General features: G+C 40.5%; 1 protein-coding gene across 3 annotated transcripts in view; it reads right to left on the reverse strand.

Moving 5' to 3' along the window:
- DNTT (DNA nucleotidylexotransferase) overlaps positions 1 to 27,164 on the reverse strand; it is a 297,641-nt gene that overhangs the window by 208,008 nt on the left and 62,469 nt on the right. For all 3 annotated transcript variants that reach the window (XM_081954006.1, XM_081954005.1, XM_081954004.1), the window contains one exon: positions 3,979 to 4,150. In XM_081954006.1, the coding sequence (XP_081810132.1) occupies positions 3,979 to 4,077 (99 nt within the window). In that variant the 5' untranslated portion in view covers positions 4,078 to 4,150. The remainder of the gene's footprint in view (positions 1 to 3,978; positions 4,151 to 27,164) is intronic.

Genomic DNA, 27,164 nt, shown 5'->3' on the forward strand with positions numbered 1-27,164 from the left:
GGCCCCCGGGTCTTGAGTTTGACACCCCTGTCCTAGAGATTCTGATTGAGCCTGTCTGGTGAGAGAATTGTTGTCATAGAATTGAGCTTTGTTCAGTCAGCAATTAACTCTGATTGGGTAGAGTAGACCAACAAACAAACAACCAGGAGAACCTAAGCTGAAAATAAGTCCAAAAAATAAGGTTTTCAGAAAAAAGAGCATGTGAAGGGAGAGATATGAGACTAAAACAGAATTGGAGTAGCCATTAAGAGCTGGTGCCCATGGGCAAAAATGTAGACAAAAGCTAGAATCCAGATGCTGGATCATAATAATACCTCTAGTTTAGATGTATGGGTGCAATGGCGCATGTAGAATAATTGAGGAAAAACTGCTGGCAGAAACTGCTAATTCTTAGTAGTAGTACTAAAATAGTAGCACTAGCACTATTGATTGGGCATGTTAATACATGCCACATTAGTTAATTATGGTGGATGTTTTACTCTTGATTTGTGGACTTTCAAACACACCGTTCATTTGTTGTTTCTTGTCTTGCAAAATTCATTTGGAAGTTGGTATCTGCCTCCATGCCAGGCAGTGTACCCAGTCACTAATGTATGCCTACATATTAAGAAGTCTAACTTTACAGCTTTGAACTTTGTAGGTTTACAATATTTTTTAACCCTTTTTAAAATCTTTTTCTTCAAGACAATAATGGCTAAAAATATAATTCCTGCAACATTCTAAACAATAGCGCCACCTGGTGGAGCATTCTGGATTCTTGCTGTAGGATTGAATACAGTAGATCCATTTTTCAGACTCATTCAAAATTCAGTCATTAGTTCATATATTGCCTTAATGCAAGTAAACAGAGTGTAAACATATTGTGCTGAATTGTACAACACAATAGCCTCAAGAAATTTCAGACAGCCTTATATTTGCATCAGGTTGTACAGACCAACATCTCTACAAATGTTACCTCCTGCAAAATCCAGATGAGAAGATCAGAATAGAGCTGGAAGGGACCTTGGAGGTCTTCTAGTCCAACCCCCTGCTCAAGCAGGAGAACTTATACAATTCAGACAGATGGCTGTCCAGTCTCTTCTTTAAAACCTCCAGGGATGAAGCACCCACAGCTTCTGAAGGCCAACAGTTCCACTGGTTAATTGTTCTCACTGTTAGGAAGTTTCTCCTTAATTCCATGTTGCTTCTCTCCTTGATTAGTTTCCATTTGTTGTTTCTTGTCTTGCTTTCTGGTGCTTTGGAGAATAATTTGACCCCCCTCTTCTTTGTAGCAGCCCCTCAAATACTGGAATACTGCTATCATGTCACCCCCTAGTCCTTCTTTTCTGTAGACTAGACATACCCAATTCCTGCACCCGTTCTTCATATGGTTTGGTCTCCTGGCCTTTCATCATCTTAGTTACTTTTCTCTGCACTTTTTTTCAGCATCTTTTTGCAATGTAGTGACCTAAGCTGGATGCAGTATTCCAGGTGTGGTCTTACTAAGACTTTATAAGATGATACTAATATTTCATGTGATTTTGATTCTATGCTTCTGTTTGTACAGCCAAGATTATATTAGCTTTTTTGGCTGCTGCTGACTGCTGGCTAGCTCATGTTTAAGTGATCATCTACTAGGACTCCAAGGTCCCTCTCACAGGTCCTGTTTTTGAGCCAGATTTCGCCTATTCTGTACTTGTATATCATTGGTTTTTCCTACCTAGGTATAAAACTTTCTCCACATTAAATGTCATGTTTGTTAGGAATGTAAGCTAACAGTTGGGTTAGCAATATGTAAACCAGGATGGTAGTACTGTTTCTTTAAGTACTGATGTAATGTGATTGGTTGCTGTAAACCAGGATGGTAGTACTGTTTCTTTAAGTACTGATGTAATGTGATTGGTTGCTGTTACCTCAAGCAGCCATAAGATGGAGCCAGAACGACTGTTAGTTCTCTGTTTGTTAGATGCTGATCGGTGAATACCATTTGTTAGACGTATCGTGAGTTACTGTGAGTTTTTGCTACTGTTAGCGACTTTGTGTGCTGAACTGATTATATGATAACTGACTGATTGAACCGTGTATGACTTGGACTGTTTAACTGGACTTTGAATACCTCTATTTTCCACGAAAGTAAAAATCTATTTAAACTGCAGTGTCTCTGTATGCTGGTTTGTATGTTCTCCAACACCACTCTCATTACACTTCTCTGCACATTTGCTCTCCTAACAGGAAGCTTACCTAACAATGCTGTTGGATAGGGGCCATTGTTCAAGGCTATCAAGATCTTTTTGGATCCCCTTGTCTTCTGGGGTGTTAGCTATTCCTGCCAGCTTAGTGTCATCTGCACATTTGATTAGTTCCCTTTCTATTCCTTCATCTTCAAAATACATATATTGAAAAGTACTGGGCCGAAGACAGAAATTTGTGATATCCCACTGCTTACTTCCCTCCATGTAGATGTAGTATCATATTTGTTGAGTACAGTTTGTCAGCCAGCTATTAATTCATCTGGTGGTGATGTTGTCTATCCCACATTTTTCTAGTTTACTAAGAAGTAAGTTGTGGTCTACTTTGTCAAATGCCTTGCTGAAGTCTACTTAAAATGTCCACAGCATTTTGTTGGTCTACTAATTTAGTCACTTTGTCAAAGAATGAAATAGTATTGTTTTGGCATGATCTGTTTTTAACAAACCCATGCTGGCTTCCAGTTATAACTTTGTTTCCCGATGACAAAAAAATTACATCTAGATTTTTGTAGTACAGCTCTGGCAGTCCTAACTAATGATAACAGAAACATTATATGTGAGATTTATTTATCTATCTAATTTACACAGCCACCCACCTCACAGGCAGGTGACTCTGGGCAGCATACAACAAAATTAAAACATTATTTTGTTCTTCTCTGGGGACACTTTACACCTTAGAAAATCTGTTGCAAGTAATATCTCGATCTCTTAGTCATCTGATCCTATGTACAAAAAAGATTGAACTAAAGAAAAGTATTCAGTAAAGACTTTGTGTAGATATAATGCTGCCTCTAATCCATCCAAGGTCCATTTAGTCCCACCTTCTCTTTGTACCAGTGGCCAATCAGAAGCCTAAGAGAAGTTAACGGGCATGAAGAATATAGTCACCTTCCATTGTTTTTGTACTACTGATATTGTTCGTCCTGTTTGAACATGTAGAATATTGCTTTAATATACTGTACTGCAGGCTATTACAGTTAGGCAGCAGGAAAATTAAAGTAGCAAGAAGGGATATATCAAAGACAATTGTCTTGTGTGTGTCAGGCCTGTAGTTATGTTCCTTTCAGGATTTTTGGCCTGCCACACTCTCTATTATTTTCCTATGCTGTTTCATTAGTGTAGTAGTTGGGAGGGGGGAATAGAAAGGAGTAGAATTGTGGAATGTGTTGTTGTCATTCCTTTCTAGAAGCCCAAGGTCATCTTTTGTCTCCGCACCTCTGCACCTGACTGGAATCAGCTGGGTGGAGATGGTAGCGTGGCCGAAGAAGATTGGACCATGTGATGGATTTATGGGTGTGGGGATAAGATCATGAACTTTAAACTGAGTGGAATCCCAGGAAGTTTTTCAGATTTGGGATTCCACAGTACGATGCCAACATGTCTGTCTTATTAAATTGGAACTTTAAGGATAGCTCTGCCTTGGACTCTGATTTAATTCTGCATGATATTTGGAATGCTGACAGTGTGATTATTAACCTTATGTTATAATAAGTAGTAATTATTATTAATTTTGGATCCATTTTCTATTTCTTGGAGAGGTTTTCTCCCAAAGGAAGACATTCTAAAGCCATATTTTGACAAAATTTACATTTCCGATGGCAAGCAAATATTTGAGATTTTAACTCATTTAGAGTCAATGCAATCAGTTTAGATGTCTAGCTTAACCACCTATCAGTCATGACCCATCTCAATTTCCAGCTCTTGATGCTCTTCCCATCCCATTGCTTTCACATTGTTCCACTTGACTTACAAGAAGCTGGTATTTCTCAGAATCCACTGGTCTTCCCACCTCCATGCAGGCTGTCAACCAGCTGATATCAAGAATCCTGAATCTTGAGCTGTCCTCCATCTTGTGTTTATGCAGCCATCCAAGGATTTCGGAGCAGGAATTATTCTCAGCAACAATGTGAGTGACACAATCACTAGAAAAACAAGCATAAAGGTTGAACTTCCTCTTGAGCAAGCAATAGCAATAGCATTTAGACTTATATACCCCTTCACAGTGTTTTACAGCCCTTTCTAAATGGTTTAGCATCAGCATGTTGCCCCTAACAATCTGGATCCTCATTTTACCCACCTCAAAAGGATGGAAGGCTGAATTAACCTTGAGCTGATCAGAATCGAACTGCTGGTAGTCAGCAGAATTAGCTGATCAGAATCGAACTGCTGGTAGTCAGCAGAATTAGCCTGCAATACTGCATTCTAACCACTGCGCCACCACAGCTCTTGGCAAGATTTTATAACAGCAAACAAGAGAACTGCTAGGGAAGGAGGGAGATGCAATTTGATGTTATAAGAACTCCAAATATGTTATCATATTGCAACGATTCTCTGAAACTAAGACTTAGTATCAATTAACAGCCTCCTAAGTTAAAAGTCTGTAGAGATTCTTAGTCATCCAGATCATGGTTGTCCCAAAGATGCTTTTTCAGGAGGCAACTGGACTTTCTAGTTTTTTCTTTGAAGACACTTCGCTTCTCATCTCGTCCAAGAATCTTCTTCCACTCTGACTGGATGGTGGGGAATGGAAGAATTGATACTCCTTGCAGACAAATCCTTCCATTCCCTACCATCCAGTCAGAGCTGAAGAAGCTTCTTGGATGAGATGAGAAGCAAAGTGTCTTCAAAGAAAAAACAAGAACGTCCAGTTACCTCCTGAAAAACCACCTTTGAGATAGCCTTCTAAGTTGCATAAGTTTCTCAGCCATTTAATGCCTGCAGTATGAAAAAAATGGCGTGCTTACATCCTATAATAATGAAGAATCTTAATATTACCCAGATTGCCTTCTGAATAAATTGTGTGCCTGGTCAGTGTCTGGAATATAGCCAAAAAATCTCTTGGGTTAAATATTTTAAGCATGTCATTGCTAATATTTTTCCACTAAACTTCAAACCTCAAAAGTAAACCCTTTGTACATAACAATTTGTTAAGCATACATGAAATAATCCCTTTGAACTATGTGCTGCATGTAGCAAGCAAGCACATCTTTAAGTGTAAGCATAACAGTCTGTGCTACACTGATATTTTAGTTGTGGCTTTAATGAAACTTTAATGATTGGGTGACTAGGTAACTAATTATAACTGTCCTTAATTCACTACTCAAACAGACATCCTTATGGCAGAGTCTGGCTCGGCACATTATGCAAAGCATTAGAAATGGGCAGGCCACAACATGCGTTCTCTGAGAGGGTTAGCACAATTGTTTCAAAAGGTATGCATAAAGGTAAAGGTTTCCTTCGCACATATGTGCTAGTCGTTGCTGACTCTAGGGGCTGATACTCATCTCCGTTTCAAAGCCGAAGAGCTAGCACTGTCCGAAGATGTCTCCGTGGTCATGTGGCCAGCATGACTAAATACCGAAGGCGCATGGAACGCTGTTACCTTCCCACCAAAGGTGGTTCCTATTTTTCTCTTTGCATTTTTTACATGTTTTCGAACTGCTAGGTTGGCAGAAGCTGGGACAAATAACGGGAGCTCACTCTGTTACGCGGCACTAGGGATTCGAGCCGCCAAACTGCTGACCTTTCTGATCGACAAGTTCAGTGTCTTAGCCACTGAGCCACTGCGTCCCTATGCATGTGTGCCTATAATCCCTTCACTTCACTGGGGGTTTTAGCAGAAGTGTTGTTGGTACATGAACACAAGTGCAGGCAGCTTTAAAACAACCATGCCAACTCTTCTAGAAGACCCCACTCCAAATACCAGAAATATGTAACGTTCCCTGCTATTCACCCACAGAATGTAAGTTGATGGAATGACACCACAGCTCCCTTTCAGTGGCAGTGATTTGCCACCACAGTTAATTAGAGTCCCGGCCTTAGTAAACACTGCAAGATGCTATAGTGAAGAACAGAAATGTGATTGCTCAAAAGAAAGAGAAAACAGAAAAATCACGGAGAATAAAGGCCTTTAAATTCTCTTCAGGGAATGAAGGGAATGAATAAATACAGAGGTGAGCTTCAAACATTTCAGCAACGGGTTCTCTCCCTGGTGGCTGGGTGGGCGTGGCCATGGTGGGCGTGGCCTCATTGGTATCCTGCACTACGGCCGGGGGGGGCATTTTCGCCTTGCCCAGGCTCTGGAGGCTTTCCTCGAGCCTCCGGGGGGGCAAAAACGGCCTCCCCAGGCTCTGGAGGCCTTGCAGGAGGCCCGTTTTTCCCCACCCGGAGCCTCCACGCGGGCTCTGCACTTACCTCGCATCCAAAACAGGCTGTGTGGAGACTCCTGGGAGGGGTGGGGTAGGGTGAGAGGGGTGGGGCAGGGCGGGTGGGTGGGTGGGGCCAGTCAGGGGTGGGATTTGGAGGTCCTCTGAACTAGCCATAACGTTAGCTATGGGTTCTCCCGAACCCGGGCAAATCCGTAGCAGCCCACCCCGAATAAATATTTTCACATTTTCTTTCCTTGACTTTCACTCTTCATTCTTTATGTCCTGCCTGTATTATTTTTATTAATAACCCAAGGTGGCAAGCATACCTAGTACTCCTTCGTCCTCCTCCTTCTATTTTCTCCACAACAACAACCCTTAGAAGTGAGCTGGGCTAAAAGAACACCTTTCTTGCCTTAGGTGGGACTAGAACTCGCAATCTCCTGGTTTCTAACCTGGCACCTTATCACGGCACTGTCTCTGTGGCACAATTGTTGCCACTGGTCATCACAAGGCATGTTGAGTTTCAATGGTGGATTTGGCTTAGAGTGACTAAAAAAAAATCCCCATTTAAATAATATGGTAACTTAGTGGTAGCTTAGAAATCAATTCTTATTAAAACACCATAGTGACCTTAGATTTTATGGATATGAATGGAATCTGCAGACTAGCCCCTGTTCATCCATAAATCACATCCACATGTTCTATCACAGAAAAACAAGCACACACACTTTTCCAATCCAATATCAGCCACCCAGGATCAATCCTAGCAAAATATGAAAATCACCTTACTTGGAATCTTGGAATCCTCTAAACTAGCCTGTTGTAAAAAAAACACCATCCCATTGCTATCCCAAGGGTGCTTTTTTCAAGAGGCAACTGGACTTTCTGGTTTTTCTTTGAAAATGTTTCGCTTCTTATCCAAGAAGCTTCTCCAGTTCTGATTGGATGATGGGGAATGGAAGGGTTTATAAAATCCTTCCATTCCCCACCATCCAATCAGAACTGAAGAAGCTTCTTGGATGAGAAGCGAAACATCTTCAAAGAAAAACCAGAAAGTCCAGTTGCCTCTTGACTGAGAATCTCCATAGACATCCCATTGTTAATACAGAAAAGTGATTCAACTGTCTTCTTTATAAAGAATAGGAAGATCGTTGTCTTTTTGATCTCAATCCCTGGCGTCAAAATGTTTTAGGACAAGCTTGAATCTCTCAGTCCAACTATATATGTGCCAATTATGTTTCTAGAACATAGTTAGAAATACAGTGAATTCATTCTGATCTTTATCGTTTCACCAATAGTAAGATCAAAGAAACCTAACCTGTAGAAAGTTAATGGTAGTAGTGTTGTAATGTGAAAAATATTGTGCTTGTTCGTTATGAAAACATACAGCACAATCACATTCAGATCAGCTATCTTGAAAATTCCTTTTTATTCCAAACATGGGGGAACTCATTTCTCTATTGTAAAGCCAGCAAAGCAGTGCCCATATCATTACATGGAAGAAATAGCCAGGAATCAATGATTTGGCCCCATTGTTACTTTAATTTTATTATTTCAAAGCTGTTAGGGTTTGCTGTTAGTTGGATTTATTTTCTGCTGCGGGGTTAGTAGCATCTGCACAGAGCAGGGAAATAGGGCAGGGGAAAATAATTAAATCTTCTCCTTCTTAAGCTCTAGTACTCTCTCACCCAATCTTCCCTTGGTGGTAGGATACATTTGAGGGTAAATAGAAAAAGTTGGAAAATGTGGAAATGGATTTCCTACAAAAAATGCTATTTGGTCCAAACAATTTATTAGGAACTTTGGCTACAGCAATGCCAGGTGAAAGTTTCAGGCAGGGAAAATGCTTAACTTCTGTTGTAATGTTATCCATCAAGTAGGTAGAGAATGTGGCATACTCCTAGGTGTTCTGGAGACCCAATTGTTGAATCTATATAGTAACCACCAAGAAGATAGACACTCTGTTTGTAAATAAACAATCATTGCAAACCTTCTGGCCAAGAAGGCCAATGATAAAATGTCCAGAGCAATGAAATAACATTGAAATAAATCTCCAACTTCTAGCTTCCTGGTGACTAATTCAAGTTTTGGTCCTTAGGCTAAGCAACTTCGTTGTCAGAATCCCTGAATGATTTCCTTACCCTGCTTGTTTTGTTTTGTTCCCCCATTTCATCAACTGATCCCTAAACATTGGTTTAGCTTAATTAACACATTGGCTTGCCACTGTCAGCCCTGCTAAGTAAACAGACAGAACAACAGAGTTGGAAGGAACTTTAGAGGTCCTCTAGACCAACCCCCTGCTCAAGCAGGAAACCCTATACCATTGGTTGTCCAATCTCTTCTTAAAACCATTATTGTTGCAACACCTACAACTTCTGGAGGCAACTCGTTCCACTGATCAATCATTCTAACTGTCAGGAAATTTCTCCTTAGTTCTAGGTTGGTTCTCTCCTTGATTAGTTTCCATCCATTGCTTCTTGTCCAGACCAAGAAAGCAATACCACAGGAAAACTAAAACTATGTTTATTGCAATTGGCTATAATCTCACAATCTTGCAATTTTATTGTGCTGTACCTCCTCAAACTTTACACTTCCTCCAACCTTACACTCAAACTGCCCAAGGAGTTGCTGATACAATTTAAACAGAGGAATGATTGAGTCTGTCATCTGCACCTCTATAACTGTCTGGTTTGGTTCTGCAACCCAACAAGACAGACACAGACTTCAGAGGATAATTAGAACTGCAGAAAAAACCAATTACTCCCAACCTGCCTTCCATTGAGGACCTGTACACTGCATAGGTCAAAAAAAAGGGCTGTGAAAATATTTACAGACTCTTTGCATCCTGGAGATAAATTGTTTCAATTCCTACTCTCAAAACAATGCTATAGAGCCCTGCACACCAAGACAACGAGACACAAGAACAGTTTTTTTCCCGAATGCCATCACTCTGCTAAACAAACAATTCCTTCACCACTGTCAAACCATTCACTAAGGCTGCATTACTATTACTATTAATCTTCTCATCGTTCCTATCACCCATTTCCTCCCACTTATGACTGCAGGACTGTAACTTTGTTGCTTGTATCCTTACGATTTACATTGATATTGATTGTTTCCTGATAGCTTATTTGTACCCTATGACTATCATCAAGTGTTGTACCTTACGATTCATGACAAAAATATCTTTTCTTTTATGTACACTGAGAGGATATGCACCAAAGACAAATTCCTTGTGTGTCCAATCAAGAATTCTATTCTTGATTGGCCAAGAATTCTATGGCCAATAAAGAATTCTATTCTATTCAGTGAGTTAAGGAAGTTTCTGTTGGAGCTACTTCCAAATGTTATTTCATAGCTCTGGACTTAAAGCAATGTTTCAGCCCCTTTTGCCTAGGTATCAGTTCCTGCATATTTCCATCGAGCCTTTTTTCTTTCTTTCTACAGGTTCCCACAGGCAATAAAGCAGCAAATTGCTGAACATCGGAAATGTGATTATCTGTTGATTTGGGGCAGGAAATGAAATAAGAGACATCCAGTCTTTGGATAGATTTAATGCATTTTAAATGTAGCTTCACAGCTTGCCGATGATAACAGAAAACATAACAGAAGCAGTGACATCACAATTCCTTCCACTCTTGCATCCCAATAATCAGAAGCAGGAGCATGAAGTTTGGCATTTGATTGGAGCAATCCAATCACAGCACATCTCATCATTTCCCCCTCTCGGACCTGTGGAGGCCCATGACCTTAAATTGTAAAATTTAAAAACCAAGATTGACACACATCTCAAAGCCACATCTCTTGAAGTCTATGGAGAGTCTCAGTCATCCAGGTGCTTTTTTTTTTTTCAAGAGGCAACTGGATTTTCTGGATTTTCTTTGAAGTTGTTTTACTGCTCATCCAAGAAGCTTCTTCAGCTCTGACTGGATGTTGGGGAACGGAAGGATTTATATTCCTTGCAGGCAACACAACTCCTTTCAACAGTTCCAAGAAGGCTGCACATCCACGTCACCTTAGCAACTTGCTGAAAGAATGGAAATGACCAGCTGTCTGACAGAAGTATAAATCCTTCCATTCCCCACCATCCAGTCAGAGCTGAAGGATGAGAAGTGAAACGTCTTCAAAGAAAAACGAGAAAATTCCTCTTGCCTCTTGAAAAAAAAACAACCACCTTTGGGATGCATCTCTTGAAATTAACCTGGCCTTTTGCACGATATCATGGTATGACCCAGGCTTGCTAGTCCTGATCACTGCAAATAATCCAGGGGTGTCCAAACTTGGGAACTTTAAGACTTGTGGACTTCAACTCCCAGAATTCTGGGAGTTGAAGTCCACAAGTCTTAAAGTTCCCAAGTTTGGACACCCCTGAAATAATCTCTCAGTCAAAAAGAAGGATGCTTCGCACAAAACGGGAAAGACAAAGAGACTCCCTCGGAACAATAAATAATAAATAAGATAGTAACATGCGCAGAAATGGACAGACTGACCCTAGAGCTCAAGGACAAGGGTGAGACGGAATACTACGAAATCTGGGACAAATGGTACCAATGGTTAGAAACGAGGGGAAAGGGTCAGGACAGAAAAACACAGACAAGTTAAGAATTGGAAATATGATATTAATACTGTATGATAGGTAGGAGTTGGATATATATATGTACTGATAGCAACTATATAACAAAAGGGATTGATGGGTAGGTAATTTGATTGATTCCACATATCTATGTAATAGATATAAACTGTTACTGTTGTAAGATCTAAAAATTCTATGGAAATACTATGCCAGAAATGTCGCACTATGTCCAACATTTTTAATGTTTGCCTAATAAAAATCTTTTTTTAAAAAAAAAAAGAAGAAGGATGCTTCCATGATCATCCCCTTTTCCATTTTAAATGGAGTTTCTGGCTAAAGTTTTATGGCTCTCGTGTTGTTTTCTTTGTGCCTTGAGAATCTCGTACTTTATGCAACTCACTAGACTTGGATATCTTTAGGGTATGTCAGCAAGAGCTTTGAAAGCTAATCCAGAATTCTACTTTCATATCAGTCCCACCAGCTGTTAACAAAAATGATAGAGATTGGATTTATGTTTCACCCTTTTTTATTATTATCTAGTCCAACATCCCGGAAGGGAGAATTAGAAGAGCTTTATACTGTCATACTATACTATATATACAAATATACAACTGTATATAAGCCCATTTGTATCTGTACAATATAGTATTGTACTATGGCAACGCAGTATATTGTATATTTATTCCATTTGAAACATTTTAAATCATTCTGAGCATTCGTTCACACTGGAACAGTGTGATATAAGTTGTCCTGAGTAAGTCGATGCTACGGATATTTGCTCAAAAGAAAGTCTTATTCAATTCAGTGGGATTTATTCTGGGAAAATGAAACTGAACCAAAAGGGCTGTGTAGTACTTCAGATTCGAAGTAAAAAAAAATGCTCTGAGATGTGCTTTTCTATGGATCACACTGAAGCTGTGGAGGGCAGTCACAGGATCCTGGGAAAATTTAAAGAGCTGCCAATTTAAAGAGCTAAAAACAGCCACGTAAGAATTCCTATGTATTCCATATCACATTTTTTTAATATGGACCTGGAATGGTGTCCACTTCTAAGAACATCTTTCCCCAAACCGGTGTCTAGATATGCTGAGATTTCTGCTTGCAAATTTCTAGCCAGTACCCAACTGGTGGACCCCAGGTTGAGGAAAGCCAAAGTTAAAAAAAAAGATTTCAGCAGAGAAACATAATCCTATGCATGCTTGCTCAGAAGTAAGTCCCACTGAGCTCAATTAGACTTCTTTCCAGCAAACACAGATAGGACTGTAGTCTGGTATCTTAATGATCAAACTGGTTACACATCATTTTTCAAATCAACACTGTGTTACCTTCCCCTTTAATTAAACTGATGTGCTCTGCTTTGTTGTCTCAAACAACAACAACAAAAATTCAGTTAGAGTTGTTTAACTTCTGCTTCCTGTGGTTTATATCCCTTTATATAAAATGTGCATATTTAATGTATTTTGTACATAGCCGAAGTTCTGGGAACGCTGCCATTTCTGCACTCACAATAACAGCTCAGCCAGCATGCCCTAGTTTCTTCTGTTATTTTACAGCTGCGTTGTATCCTTGGTCCAAAAAAATAAAATGATGTAAGAAATGTTGAATTTCCACAGATATTGTTGACATTTTTTTGAAAAAAATAGATTGACGGTTAAATTGTCCTGGTTGAAGTGAATTCAAAACGGTTTCCAGTCAAACAAGGAACACCTTCCAGTGCCTGGGTAAAATAAATAAATAAACCAAAATTGTCACGTCCTCTTTTCTTCTTCACATTTGCTCTGGCTGAAGTTATCAATTTGCTATGAGGGACAGGAAGAGACAGAAAGAAAAGAGGTTGCTTGCTTTTCCTTTGCCCAGCTAGGAAGATGGGTCTAGCTGACTTGAAAATGTTAAATAGAATTGAATGGGGGAGTCAAAGTCTGTGGGGAAACCCACAGTCCATCCCATTTAGAGAAATCTAAAAGTATCCAGCAATAAGACTGTGGCAATTTATACTTTCACCAAGAGTAGCAGGGGTGAAATTCAGCAGGTTCTGGAGAACTGATCGCAGAAATTTTGAGTAGTTCGGAGAACCAGCATATACCACCTCTGGCTTGCCCCAGAGTGGGGTGAGAATGGGGATTTTACAGCACCCTTCCCCTGGAATGGGGTGGGAATGGAGATTTTACAGTATCCTTCCCCTGGAGTGGGGAGGGAATGGAGATTTTACAGTATCCTTTCCATGGAGTGGAGTGGGAATGGAGATTTTACAGTATCCTTCCCCTGGAGTGGGGTGGGAATGGAGATTTTACAGTATCCTTCCCCTGGAGTGTGGTGGGAATGGAGATTTTACAGTATTCTTTCCCTGGAGTGGAGTGGGAATGGAGATTTTACAGTATCCTTTCCCTGGAGTGGGGTGGGAATGGAGATTTTACAGTATCCTTCCCCTGGAGTGGAGTGGGAATGGAGATTTTACAGTATCCTTCCCCTGGAGTGTGGTGGGAATGGAGATTTTACAGTATCCTTCCCCTGGAGTGGGGATGGAATGGAGATTTTACAGTATCCTTCCCCTGGAGTGGGGAGGGAATGGAGATTTTACAGTATCCTTCCCCTGGAGTGGAGTGGGAATGGAGATTTTACAGCACCCTTCCCCTGGAGTGGGGAGGGAATGGGGATTTTGCATTAGCCTTCCCCTGCCATGCCCACCAAACGACACCCACAGAATTGGTAGTAAAAAAAATTGAATTTCACCACTAAAGAGTAGGGTTAGGGATTAAGGGCACATAGATGTGCCCAAGAACTCACCAGCCTGAAGAAGATTTTTGCACTCCTGACTGATTTTTGTCTCTCCAACACCGGCAGCTGCAAATGCCAACTGGCCATTGACCATTTAAGAAGGATTTTTGAAAAAATAGAACAGACACTATTTTGGTGCTAGTGCAGGGCCTTTTCTGATCATATTTATTTTTGTGTCAGGCCCAGACAAAAAGTGGGAGAATAGTCCCCAATGCTTTCTGAAAAAACTACATGATTGCCTGGTCATTTTGCCCAAAATAGTTAGTATAAGGAGCTTATTACTTTATTTAATTTATTTATTACTTCGTGTATTTACTTTTTATTACTTATTATAAGGTGACCAACCGTCCTCCTTTAGGGAGGACAGTCCTTCTTTTGTAAGTTTTGTCCTCCCTCGAAAAGTGTCCTCCTACATGTCCTCCTTTTCGATATTTGAAGACTAATCTGTTACGTGTTATGTGACGTATTTGTATTTGACATGACAATTTGTCAAGGCTCGGTATAGTGCAGTATAAGATGCGATTATGAGACGCATGCGCTCTGCACGGGAGACCTTGAGAGAGAGCGCCACTTGCAAGTGGCTTTGTTTACTTCTTACCGAAACACAACACAGCACATACACATGCAGTAGACTGAGATTGAGATTGAATGTTGATACTCTAGCTGCAACACTTGCCGTAAAATTCAATATGGAGGATATTTCTTGTTCAGATATTTCCAATATATTGTTAGAAGATGATACATTGACAAAAAATATTAATTCAATGGAAAAGTACTTGTTTAAATAATAATTAACAGGCATGTAAGCATAATTACAATATAAAATGTTACAAATGTTTTTATTATGCATATATCATATTTTAGTGTATTATTATTGCAATGAATAAAATATTTCTTTTATTTACGATATTTTTTCCCCAATTTATTTGTCCTCCTTTTCATTGTAAAAAAGTTGGTCACCTTACTTATTACTGCTTAGATATCAAGACACCCCTCCTCCTGCTTCAGAAGTGGGTTCCTACGGTTTGGACTGGTTTCGCCAAACCAGTAGTAACTTGGCGGCCTGGGTTGCTGGAATCAGCATCGACCCAGGCCAGCCAAACCCCTGAACGGTTCTCCTACAGGGCCGCCATTTTGTTTTTCGGTTCTGTGCATGCACAGAACAATTTTCAGTGCATTTTCTTTTCATTTTTTATGGTTTTGCGCATGTGCAAACCTTTTTATTTGCAAATGCGCATGCATGCAAAGTGTGCGTCTGGTATGCGCGTGAGCGAAGCAAGCATGCGTGTGCAAAATTTTTGAGACACCAAATTGACAGTAATGCTGGCAGCAACCCACCCCTGCCCTGCTGGTAAAATCCCACTGAAAGAATGACAAGGATTTAAGGCTTTGGTTTGGGAATTCAGCAGTACGGTACAAATCCTGAATTGGCCCAGTGCCACGTGCGAAGGGCACCAAAACTAAAGCAATAAGCACACAGATTGGGAAATGGAGATACAGCCTTCTATCAAGATATTTAAGCTGTGGGTTGCAAAATTTTGGATACAGATTTTTTCCTCTCAACATTCAAACTTCTTTTATTTATTAATTTATTCATTCGTTCATTCATTTTCTGCAACGTTTCCACCAGTACACCTGTTCAAAAGGCCAACTCTCTGTGGGACAACTTGCTGCAGGATAATCTATCAATCCAATTTAATTATTTAAAATAAATTAAAAATCGTTGTAATTTTTGTCACTCGGATTTCATTTTGTCCCTCCTTTTGCATCCTTTCTATTCCACCATTTCTTTGATATCAGCGTAACTCTTGTCCTGCAGTGTTGTCCCAAAGGGAGTTGGCCAATTTCTCCATATAGCAGAAAACATGAGCAATTGCACCAAGGCATTTAGTGGCAGGTGAGATGGCAGGTGGGCCTTAGAGACCGAAGGGCCAGAGAGCTCCATACGTTCCAGACACAATGTTTGTAATCTCCAGTATCAGCTCCCTAAGTAACAATACATGCGTTTATTCAAGATAGATTCCTCCTCCAATTTTTGCATCAGTGTAATTGATGTGCTTCCACATATGTAACAGATATAATGTTCATGTAATAGAAAAAAAGTCAGCTGATAGAAACCCTCCTCGTGTAAGATGGCCAGGAGCAAAGTTAATTTAATTGTGGCTATAACATTCAGCACTAGTGCTATATTAAGATGCCTGACTGTTCTTTCAACACTTTGCTGATGAGATTCTCCAAATTAAGAAGGTTTATTTACAGGAACAAGATATTATGCACTGTGATATTATTTTCCTTTAACATCTGCTATTGCATTTTTCTACATTTGGCCATTTAGATTAGCTCAGATTTTGGGACAGAGATCATTGCATGGATCAACATTTTCTAAAAATGTGAAATCCAATGTGGATTGGGGGGCTAGAACCTTGTCCCCATCCTCATGTTACACTTCTGATCTAGATATCATGCTATAGCTTTGGAAAGAATCCTTCTTTCCAAAACATATATCAAAAGTATCTCAGAAACCACCAACAGACTATTACAACCACATGGAATCAGCAAAGCACCCAAGCCAACTAAAGCCCTTCAAAACATCCTTTAAAAACCAGAAGATTCAGCAACCACAGAAGTAGAAGAAGAAAAAACAAGAGGCATCTACAGCATACAGTGTAATGACTGCAACAGTGACTGCGTAGGAGAAATAGGCAGAAGTCTGGCAGAATGCCTCCATGAACATCAATTAGCAACTGAAGACACGATGACATCTTCAATTTCGCAACATACGGACAGACTGAACCAGACTTAACAACTGGGAAGTTGTGGCCATTGTAACCATCCTACGTCAAGCCAAGTCCAAAAATGCTAAATAATTTCTAGAAGCTTGGCACCCTGACAACTTAGCCATCAATAGACACATCAACGATATCTACGTAGTATGCAGAACAAACAAACCAGAAAGGAAACAAAAAGACCAAAACACCTCCCCACCAGCAACCAATGCCCAGATGATCATAGATTAACTCATGGGTGGGCTTCAAAAATTTCAGCAATGGGCTCTCTGCCTGGTTGCTGGGTGGGCATGGCCATGGTGGGTGTGGCCTAGTCGGGCTCCTGCAACGCGGCAGGGGGTGGGGGGTGTTTTCGCCTTTCCCAGGCTCCGGAGGCTTTCCTCGAGCCTCTGGGAGAGCGAAAACTACATTCCTCAGGCTCCAAAGGCCCTCCAGAGGCCAGAAACAGGCCGGAACTTTCAGGAGGCTCATTTTTCCCCCTCCCTGAGCCTCTGCACGGGCCCTGCACTTATCTCACATTCAAAACGGGCCATGTGGAGACTCCGGGGAGGGATGGGAGAGGCGGAGTGGGCGGGTTCAGCCAGGGGTGGGATTTGGAGGTTCTCCGAAATGGCCATACCATTAGCTATGGGTTCTCCTGAACCCGTGCAAACCCGTAGCAGCTTACCCCCTAGATTAACCCCAAGATTAATATTAGACCAACTATCAAGAAGTAGACAATGCCCCAATTGAGGAACTGCCAAACAAGCTAACAGTAAACAGCCCAGCCAAAGAACCTCCAAAACCATTTCCACCAACACTGATCGGGCAAGCTTCTAGGATATTAATTGAGAGCTCCCACTCCTACTAGCACTGATGATGTTATCTAGTTTGGGTAATGAAACACATAGAAGAAAACAACCAAGCTCCCCAAGGACCCCTCAAGAATCCTTCTGTTGGCTAGAGTTGCAGATTTCTTTCCAAACTAGGTAGCAGTTTACAATAGTGACAACTAAGAAATATAAGGCAAAAAAGCTTGCAGAGACCCTGAAGAATAAATCCTATGAAGAAGTCTGAAGGTGGTGACTCCATTCATTCTGAAAAAAATAGCACCTAAGTAGTATATGATAACCACTTTCAAATATTACTCTAGAGCAGGGGTGAAATGCTACCGGTTCTGCCCAGTTCGTTGGAACCAGTAGTAACAAATGCTTTTAAAACATTAAAAAAAGGTTTTGACTATCGGCTGTTTGGCAATCAGCTGTGCTGGGAGATGTCAGAATCTCTGTCTTTTTTCTTTTTTTACTTTTTTAAAGCTTTACTTTTTTTACTCCCTATTAGCCCTAATAGGTCATGACCTCTGTGAGGCTCCTGCTTGTTGCAGAGGCCATTTTGTGTGAAGTCCAGCTGCTTTTGCATTGTGTGTGAGTCAGTTGTGTAGCTTTTGTGTCATTTTTGTGTAAAGTGTGATAGTTGGTTTTTGAGCTCACCCAGTCACATGACCATGACCACCAAGCCATGCCCACCCAGTCACATGACCACCAAGCCACGGCCACAAAACCAGTAGGGAAAATTTTTAGATTTCACAACTGCTCCAGAGTGCTTTTCTTCAAGCTGTTACTTTCAGATGAAAGGGAATATACTTTCAAGAATTCTAAACAATTCCTCACAATTTTAGGAGTTATTGTCCTAGAACTCTGGAGAGCTCCAAGCTGGAGAAAGTTGTTTCAAAAACAACCTCAACAACTAGAAAAGTTTGAAAACCATGGTTTCAAATGAAAAGAAAATAAGGTTTTGACTACATGTTCAGCAGAGAAACAGCCCGCTGTGTAGCTAGTTTAGAAGGGAAACAAACACCCCAAATGTAACAGATTCTACTCATAATTGATCTTAAGTAAAAGTTAGACATAAAGTGTTGACATTTTATCTTGTAGAAGTAAAGCATTTACTCATTTTGCTTCAGCAATAGGACCTCGTTCAACTCCTCTCACTCCAAACTGGTGGCACCCCAAAAAAACTCTCCCTTCAAAATCATACCACCAAACTTCACTGGCTTATTGCTGATTTTCAGTGACATGGTTTTATATTGGTCTCTTTTTAAGTCGTAGCTTTTTGCTAATCTTAACTGAATCTGAAGAACCCAAGCAGATCAGATTATTATTTAGTAAATCTCAGGGTCGTAGGGTAAACTGGGAAGTTGAAAACCACATCCTGGAAAAAAGCAATAGCAACCTGGTTCCATGTTGTGGCCAAGAAAATGACAAGGATGCGTCCAACTAGTTTTTGAGAATACTGGAGATGGCTTTGGTAAAGATTTTCAGGCTCCATAGCCTAGTCAAAAGGGGCTAAATCTGAAGAGAAGAGAAGAGAAGAGAAGAGAAGAGAAGAGAAGAGAAGAGAAGAGAAGAGAAGAGAAGAGAAGAGAAGAGAAGAGAAGAGACAAATTAGAATAGAATTAGAATAGAATTCTTTATTGGCCAAGTGTGATTGGACACCCAAGGAATTTGTCCTTGGTGCATATGTTCTCAGTGTACATAAGGAGAATAAAATACATTCATCAAGAATAAAAAGATACAACCCTTAGTGCTAGTCAAGGTTACTAATAAGATATCAAATCATACTAGGAAACAAATAAAAACAATATAAATTGAAAGATACAAGCAACATGGTTATACTCATAAGTGGGTAGAGATAGATACTAGGAAGGAAGAGAAGAATAATAGCGTGTGTGGATAATGTTCAGAAGTGGATCTCCTTATAAAAAGAGGGAGGAAGTACAGCAAAATCGGACTTGCAGGTTTACCTCATTATAGTCAAATGTCAATAAAAGTAGTTTTAGCCTTCCCATGCATCTGATTTCCTGGTCAGATCAACTTACTTGGGCTGATAGTACTCATCAGGAGGTGCATTTGAGTTGAGAGAGACTTCACCTAAACTGGTGCATTAGACCTTTGCAGAAATAATACATTCCTTATCCATTGAATGAGCTTCTCCCACTTTCTCCAAAATTGTCCCAAAATTTCAAACCTTCCCTCTCTTGAAACATATCCACACACCTAGCTCAGGGGTGAAATCCACTTACCTTTGCTACCTGTTCGGTAGCAATGTGAGCGTGCGCATGATCGCTTTGCTCGCAGGCACCACCTCTGCGCATGTGCAGGACCTTCTGTGCATGCACAGAACGTCAAAACGACATCCGGGGGGGCAGAGCCTGCTACTGAGTGTGCCTGGCAAGCGAGTAAGCGAACAGCAAGGTAAGCGAACAGCGAGGGGGGGGATCAGCTGTGCCACGCGATTTAGATTAGCTAGAAAGCAGGAAATCCTGCTTTCTAACGAATATAAATTGTGCAGAACAGCTGATCATCGGAAAAACCAGTTCACCCAAACCGGCAGCATTTTTTTTTACTACCAGTTCGGGCGAACAGGTGGCATCTTTGCTACCGGTTCAGGTGAACCGGTCCAAACTGGTAACATATCATCCCTGACCTAGCCACAGTTTCACGCTCCCACATGTTAATGCACACTCCTAAGAAAAGAGGGGGGGGGGGTTCATTCTTGTCTTTGGAAACTCGTCTAGATTGCAGCTACAATTGTGGGAAAGCACCCTGATTCCTTCAGAGCAGGATTCCCAATCAGATTCTCCCTCCTAAACAACCCCAATTAAACATCTGCAGTTATTAATTGCCTGCAGAGTGGGTACCATAATATATCTAGCTCCTTCACACGCCTTCTCTATCGAAATAATAAGGATGGCTCACTTGTAGAAAACCTTGTTATTTACTATAGAACGCCCACGTTACTTTGAAGTAGGGCACTGAAATCAGAGCACTGCAAAATGCACGGAAATATCATTATACACAAGACTAAAATCTCATTCCATAATTGCCACATAGTAAAATATGCTTACATTTAACCCTATAGGCAGCATTAATTATTTAACAACGAGGACCTCATTCTGAATGTATAGATATTTACCATAGATATACAGGTAATCCCCGATTTACAGCAGTTCATTTAGTGACTGATCAAAGCTACAACAGCACTGAAAAAAGGGACTTATGACCATTTTTCACCCTTACAACCGTTGCAACATTCCCATGGTCGTGTGATCAAAAATCAAGCGCTTGGCAACTGACTCATATTTTTGACGGTTCGAGTGTTCCAGGGTCATGTGATCAGCTTTTGCGACACGGTGATCAATGGGGCAACGAAGTAAAAGTCAGTGGGGAAGTCAGATTCACTTAACAACCTTGTGACTAACTTAACACCTGCAGTGATTTATTTAACAACTGTGGCAAGAAAGGTCGTAAAATGGTACAAAACTCACTTAACAAATGTCTCACTTAGTAGCAAAACTTTCAAGCTCAATTGTGGTCATAAGTCGAGGAGAGCCAGTACTGCTAAATGCAGTTGTATATTAATAACTATTGTTATAGCACTAAATGAAGCTAAACATAAATGTTGCTCAACAAGCTCCAATATGTTCCAATATCTCAGGGGTTGCCACAAAGAAGAGGGAGTCAAACTGTTCTCCAAGGCACCTGAGGGTAGAACAAGAAGCAATGGGTGGAAACTAATCAAGGAGAGAAGCAACTTAGAACTGAGGAGAAACTTCCTGACAGTTAGAACAATTAATCAGTGGAACAGCTTGCCTCCAGAAGTTGTGAATGCCCCAACACTGGAAGTCTTTAAGAAGATGTTGGATAGCCGTTTGTCTGAAATGGTATCGGGTTTCCTGCCTAGGCAGGGGGTTGGACTAGAAGACCTCCAAGGTCCCTTCCAACTCTGCTATTGTATTGTATTTAAGCTACTTATTCTAAAGCTACATTTATATTTCATATTAAAGCTTGATGCTTTGTTGTTTTGCTAGCACCTTTTCAATTGTGGAAAATGTATACAATTACTAAAAGATCTTCAGACAACTATCTATATACACTTTCTGGTACTTCGCACACTCCAGATGCACACACATGTAGGAGCTGAGGGCAACACTTGAGACCCAAATCATGTTGGGGGAAGCTCACACCAAACAAAAATGCACTTGGCATGACATTTAATAGATACTGATAGAATTAAATGAACTTCAGACCATATGATTATTTCATTTTTTTCCACCCTATCACATTAAAGGTTATTAGACTGAGTCATGTTTTGGAGAAGCTCTGAGGCATCTCTCAAAGTTTCCAAGAGGTATCTGTGCTTTTAGTGCTCAAACCTGTTGCACATACTTATCTACACTGATATGCATCGACTTGCACTAAACACTTTTTCAAGCCAACTCTCCATACAAAGAACTTTTCGTACCTGAATTCATTCTCTACTCGGAAGCCTTTTCTTCTTGCTAGATCCATCAGGAAGGTTCTCCTGGTCATTCCCATTTTCCTCTCCACAATGAAAATAATGATGTCCCTAAACTCTATTTTGTAGCTGCTCAGAGGAACTGCAATTTGCATTCTTTTCTGCCTTTTCCTCATGAGACTGAAGTTGGTAGTTTTGATCTCATTCATGACAAAACATCTACTTTCCTTTGTTTGTTCAAGCCTAGACTTCACTCAGGAAAAAAAGAAAGCTTGCAGTCAATCGGTCTGGCCAACCAACAGCCTGCTTTTGAAGTTACCATCCAGTGATATCACTTGCTCTCTTTTCCCCCAAAGTCACCAAAAAAAAGTTTTATACTGCAAACCTATTTATCACTTTTCAGAGAGCTCCTGAATCAGGCAATGGCGAGTACTTTCTAGAAAATCAGAAGAGGCAAAATTACTGTCTTTTTGTCTGTCCTATCTGAAAGAATAACTTCCATAAAACTTATTTGCAGAGGATTTTTGGAATAATAGCCCCATTTATCTAGGGAACTATAGCAGGTGAATGTCTCATATAAACAAAATGGCTTCAGTGTGAGATAATCAACCAAGCTATACAGAGGCTTATTTAGCTAACTGGTCAACGTATTGTCCTCATTTTCAAGTACAAAGTACTGAGCACACTTTTAAAGATAGCTTCTTAGTACAATGTCAGTGGGGTGGGAACTAAAGTCCTGAGCACAAAAATCTATATGGCTTTATAATATTCCTGTTCAAATGCTTGCCCATTCAAGATCACATGTAAAATTCCTTACTTCTCCACTGTAACCTTAATTTAAGATGGAAATCTAAAGAGGCATGAGTGTGTGTGTATGCACACACACACACACACACATGTATACACATACTTTAAATGCATATGCCTATATACCTATGAGGTAAAGGTTCCTCCGCACATGCGTGCTACATGTTTTCCGGCTCTAGGGGGCGGTGCTCATCTCCGTTTGTAGGCCAAAGAGCCAGCACTGTCTGAAGACATCTCCATGGTCATGTGGCTGGCATGACACAACGCCGAAGGCTCATGGAGCACTGTTACCTTCCCACTAAAGTGGTCCCTATTTTTCTACTTGCATTTTGTAGTTGCTTTTGAACTGCTAGGTTGGCAGAAGCTGGGACACGTAACAGGAGCTCACCCCAGTAGGTGGCGATAGGAATTCAAACCACTGAACTGCCAACCTTCTGATTGACAAGCTCAGCATCTTAGCCACTGAGCCACACCCCTATATATACACCTATATTTATACCTCTATACATACATACATACACACACACATATGTATGTATGTATCAGGGTGGGTTCCTGCCAGTTCTAACCTCTTCTATAGAAGAGGTTCCACAAATCTACAGTGCCGTTTAGAACTGGTTCCAGCTCCCTCCCCCCGTCCGTCCGCACATCATCAAGATGAAGCGCAAGAGGAAGAATTCTGGGAGTTGAAGTCCACAAGTCTTAAAGCTGTCAAGTTTGAACACCCCTGGGTTTTTTTCTAAAGGGTTAGGGGTGCAAGGGTCTTGTAACTTGACAGCTTTAAGACTTGCGTGCTTTAAATATCAGAGTTTCTGAGCCAACATTTTGGTTGCTAAGCAAGAGCGTTGTTAAGTGAATTTCACCACATTTTACAAGTTGGCCACACCCACCCAGTCACATGGCTGGCAAGCCACTCCTACCCAGTCACATGGCCGGCAAGTCACTCCCACCCGGTCACATGGCTGGCAAGCCACTCCCACAAAGCTGGCCACACCTACAGAAGAGATTCTAAAAAAATTTGAAACCCACCACTGGTATGTATGTACATAGTTTCTCAGTGAGAATGTTCTATCAATGTTTTATCAGTGTTAGACCTCAAGGTTTGCTCACTTGATCTCATGAAGAAATGTCTTTCAACGGGAATATCAACAACTGAGTGAAATATATGGTTCTCTACCAAATGACTGAGGTAATTCTCTTGATCTAATTAGATTAATGCAGAGTTTTGCAAACTTTTCCTTCATCAGATATCATTACATGATGTCATATAATTGGTCAGAGTCAAACAACTGGCCACATTTCTCTGAGGCTACCCGATTTTAGAAAATAGCTATTTAAAGTTGTAATTTAGTACAAGATTATTCAGAAGATGTTGGCAATCTCCAGAGATTTCAGCCATTTAATCTGCACAAGAGAGGTTGTAGATAATAATTTCATAAAAGTTGCAGCTTCTGGGGTTGCTAGAATATGCATCACCTGGGGAGCATCAATCCAGAAGATTGCATAGAAAGTGAAATCCCTTCCTGTGAATTTTTGACAAAGTTCTACAATTCCCTTTCTATTCAATTAAATTCTGGAAGATATTTTGAGGAAAATCGATTTTCTATTGTGATGCTTATATATCTGTGGTAATTCCTTTTTATGAGAGACAAGTTAAGGCATGAATTCTAGGCCTAAAGCCAGCTGGATGACATTGGGCCAGTCACTCTCTCTTAGCCCTAGGAAAGAACCATTGGCAAACCACTTCCAAAATCTTGCCAAAAAAACTGCAGACTGTCTTGAAGACACTAAAAAAGAAAGAAAAAAGAAAATCCTTTCTTCACACTTTGTATCATGGCTTCTAGATGCCACTAATTAATTCAGAAATCATGATAGAAAGCTCAGAAATCTGAAACAATTGCAGTGTCAGAGCTGCCTCAGCTTGAACCTCTAAGTAAAAAATGATCCGTACTCCATTTGTTGAGAAAGATATAGTTTACTAGAAGTCAAGTGAATTACAATAATGCAAAACCAGAACTGAAAATCATGTGCCAAAATCTCCAAGTCTAACTTTCCTTTCCCTTAGGTATCTCCCATTGGGAACTGCTCAGGAGTAATTCTACACACCGTATTTTTCAGAGTATAAGATGCACCAAGATTTTGAAGAGGCAAATGTAAAGAAAAAGTTTTTGCACTCTGCAGATCTCCCCAAATGGCTTGTTTTTGTCCAAAAAAAGGGCATGAATAGCCTTTAGGAGGCTTATAGAGTGCTCCTGGGGGCTGGGGGGGGGCAAAAACGAGCAAAAAACAGCCCATTTTTCACTCATGTTAGCTCTCCCCAGCCCCTAGGAGCACTCTGGAAGCCTCCTAAAGGCTATGCAGGGCCATTCTTGCAAAGGGCCGGGGTTTTGGGAGGCCAAAAATGATGTATTCGGTGTATAAGACGCACCCAGATTTTCACCCTCTTTTTTGAGGGAAAAAGGTGCATCTTATACTGCAAAAAATACTGTACTTTTCTTGGTTTGGGAGGGCATAGTACTTTCCCCAATAAACAGTCATGCTAGCTAAAAATTATTTAAAGTTTTATTAGAACAAAATGATAAGGTTGAGATTTAGGAAGTCTTAATATCCCTGCATTGATCTTCTACCATAACCAATATTAAATCAATACACATTCCAATCTATTTCAGTGATAGGTTATCGGCATTTTCATTTCAAATTTTGGGGGGATATGTTATGTTTGTTGACTCAATGTTGTATACTATACTGTGGAAAGAATTTCTGTATAGGTAGTCCTCGATTTACAATCATTCATTTAGTGAAGTTCAAAGCCTTGTTAAAAAGTCAAAAAAAAAGATGTATTAGAAAGTTTTGATTTAAAAAAAGTGTTTAATTTTTTTTTAGTACTTTGAAGAAAAAAGAGTGGGGGAAAGGAGGGATTCCCCCCCCCGCCCGCTTTTTTTTCCGGTAAGGTCAAAGAACTTGAAAGAATACAATGAGTCCTGTAAATAAAAATGGTGACAGTTCACAAAGATTATTACATGCAAATAGAAACACATTCTATTTCCATAGCAAGGAAGATAAAGCAGGAATGGTTAAATTGATTATTTTATTCAAAGAGGAAAATATGGTTTCATTTGAATATCACTTCTGGATCTTGTGCTTATGATGAAAAAAAATGAAACGACTTTGGTTTTGTTGATCAGAAAGATTTGTTGTTATAAAAATGGCTAGTTATGTGCAGTATTATTGTGTAAAAGCAAAAAGTTGAGGTTTGACTGTTTTCATCTTATACTGTGCTAAGAACAGTTGGAATTCAATGCCCTTCTCCCCCCACCCACCCACCCACTCTCTATCTCCCTTTTCCCCACTCCCTTTTTCCCCCCTGAATTTCCCATTTTTACTTCTCCTCTTTACATTTTATGTAATAAAACTAGTTAAACTGCACAATATTACCTCTTCATTGACACTTATAAAGCGCGCAGAACCAGTCACACACTGGCTGGCAAGATTCCAGCTCCGAGTAGTGCTTTGGGACTTCCTGTTATCTGAGTCATAGCACCATGTGCAATATCTCATTCTTCATTACCCATGATTAGAGATATAAAACCACATTGGCCACAGAACTGTTTGCAGTGAAATGTATGTCATAGACTTCCTTCAGATCCTCATCAGTGGATTTCCTTGAAAAACGTTTGCAGCAGTACCAAAGTGAGGGAGATTAAAATTTTGCTTTAAAAGATGCCCCTGGGCTATGGGGAGCTATAAGCCTTCTATGGCAGTTTGGGGAACTGGATGAAGAATACTTTATGGTCATTGTACATATATACACAGTTTACACATACAACGAAATTCACATATAACCCAGAGACCAGGCCCAACACATATGACAATCCCCAAACACCCCCACACCCACCAAACATTCCCTGCCCCTAAACCACCCAAGCATCCACACAACAGACCAAGTAATGCTGTCCAACACCTCACTGATGGTGGCCCTTTAGTTCATTGTTGAGTGCAATTATAGCTCTGGGATAAAAACTATTCAGAAGACACGTGGTCCCAGTTGTAATTGTTCTGTATCTTCTGCCAGAAGGCAACAGTCCAAAAAGATTGTAAGCACGATAGGAGGAATCTCTGAGAATGTTGTGCAACTTCCTCAAACGGCGAGATGTGAAGATGTCGTCCAGAACTGATACCTGGAGCTCGATGATATTCTGGGCAGTTTTAATGATTCTCTGTAGAGCTTTTTTGTCCGCTGCAGAGCTGCTCCCATACCATGCAAGAATGCCGTATGTCAGGACCAGGAATGGGTTGCTCCCGGCATTACTGCCAGTTCGGTGCGCGCAAAAAATTTTAAAAAAGGAAAAAAATTATATTGTGCAATTACAATTGTTCTGCATCAAGATGTTAGTCCTTGTAGGAGAACCGGTTCAGGGGTGTGGCAGGCCTGGGTCACTGCCCGTTCCAGTGACCCAGGCCACCAAATCACTACCGGTTCAGATGGTGCTGCGATAGTAGGTCAGAAGTAGATGCTGAGATAGATTTATCTTCCTGAGCATTCTCAGGAAGTACAGCCTCTTCTGTGCCT

The sequence above is a fragment of the Natrix helvetica genome (assembly GCF_964273705.1).
Source record: "Natrix helvetica genome assembly, chromosome: 5".
Lineage (NCBI taxonomy): Eukaryota > Metazoa > Chordata > Lepidosauria > Squamata > Natricidae > Natrix > Natrix helvetica.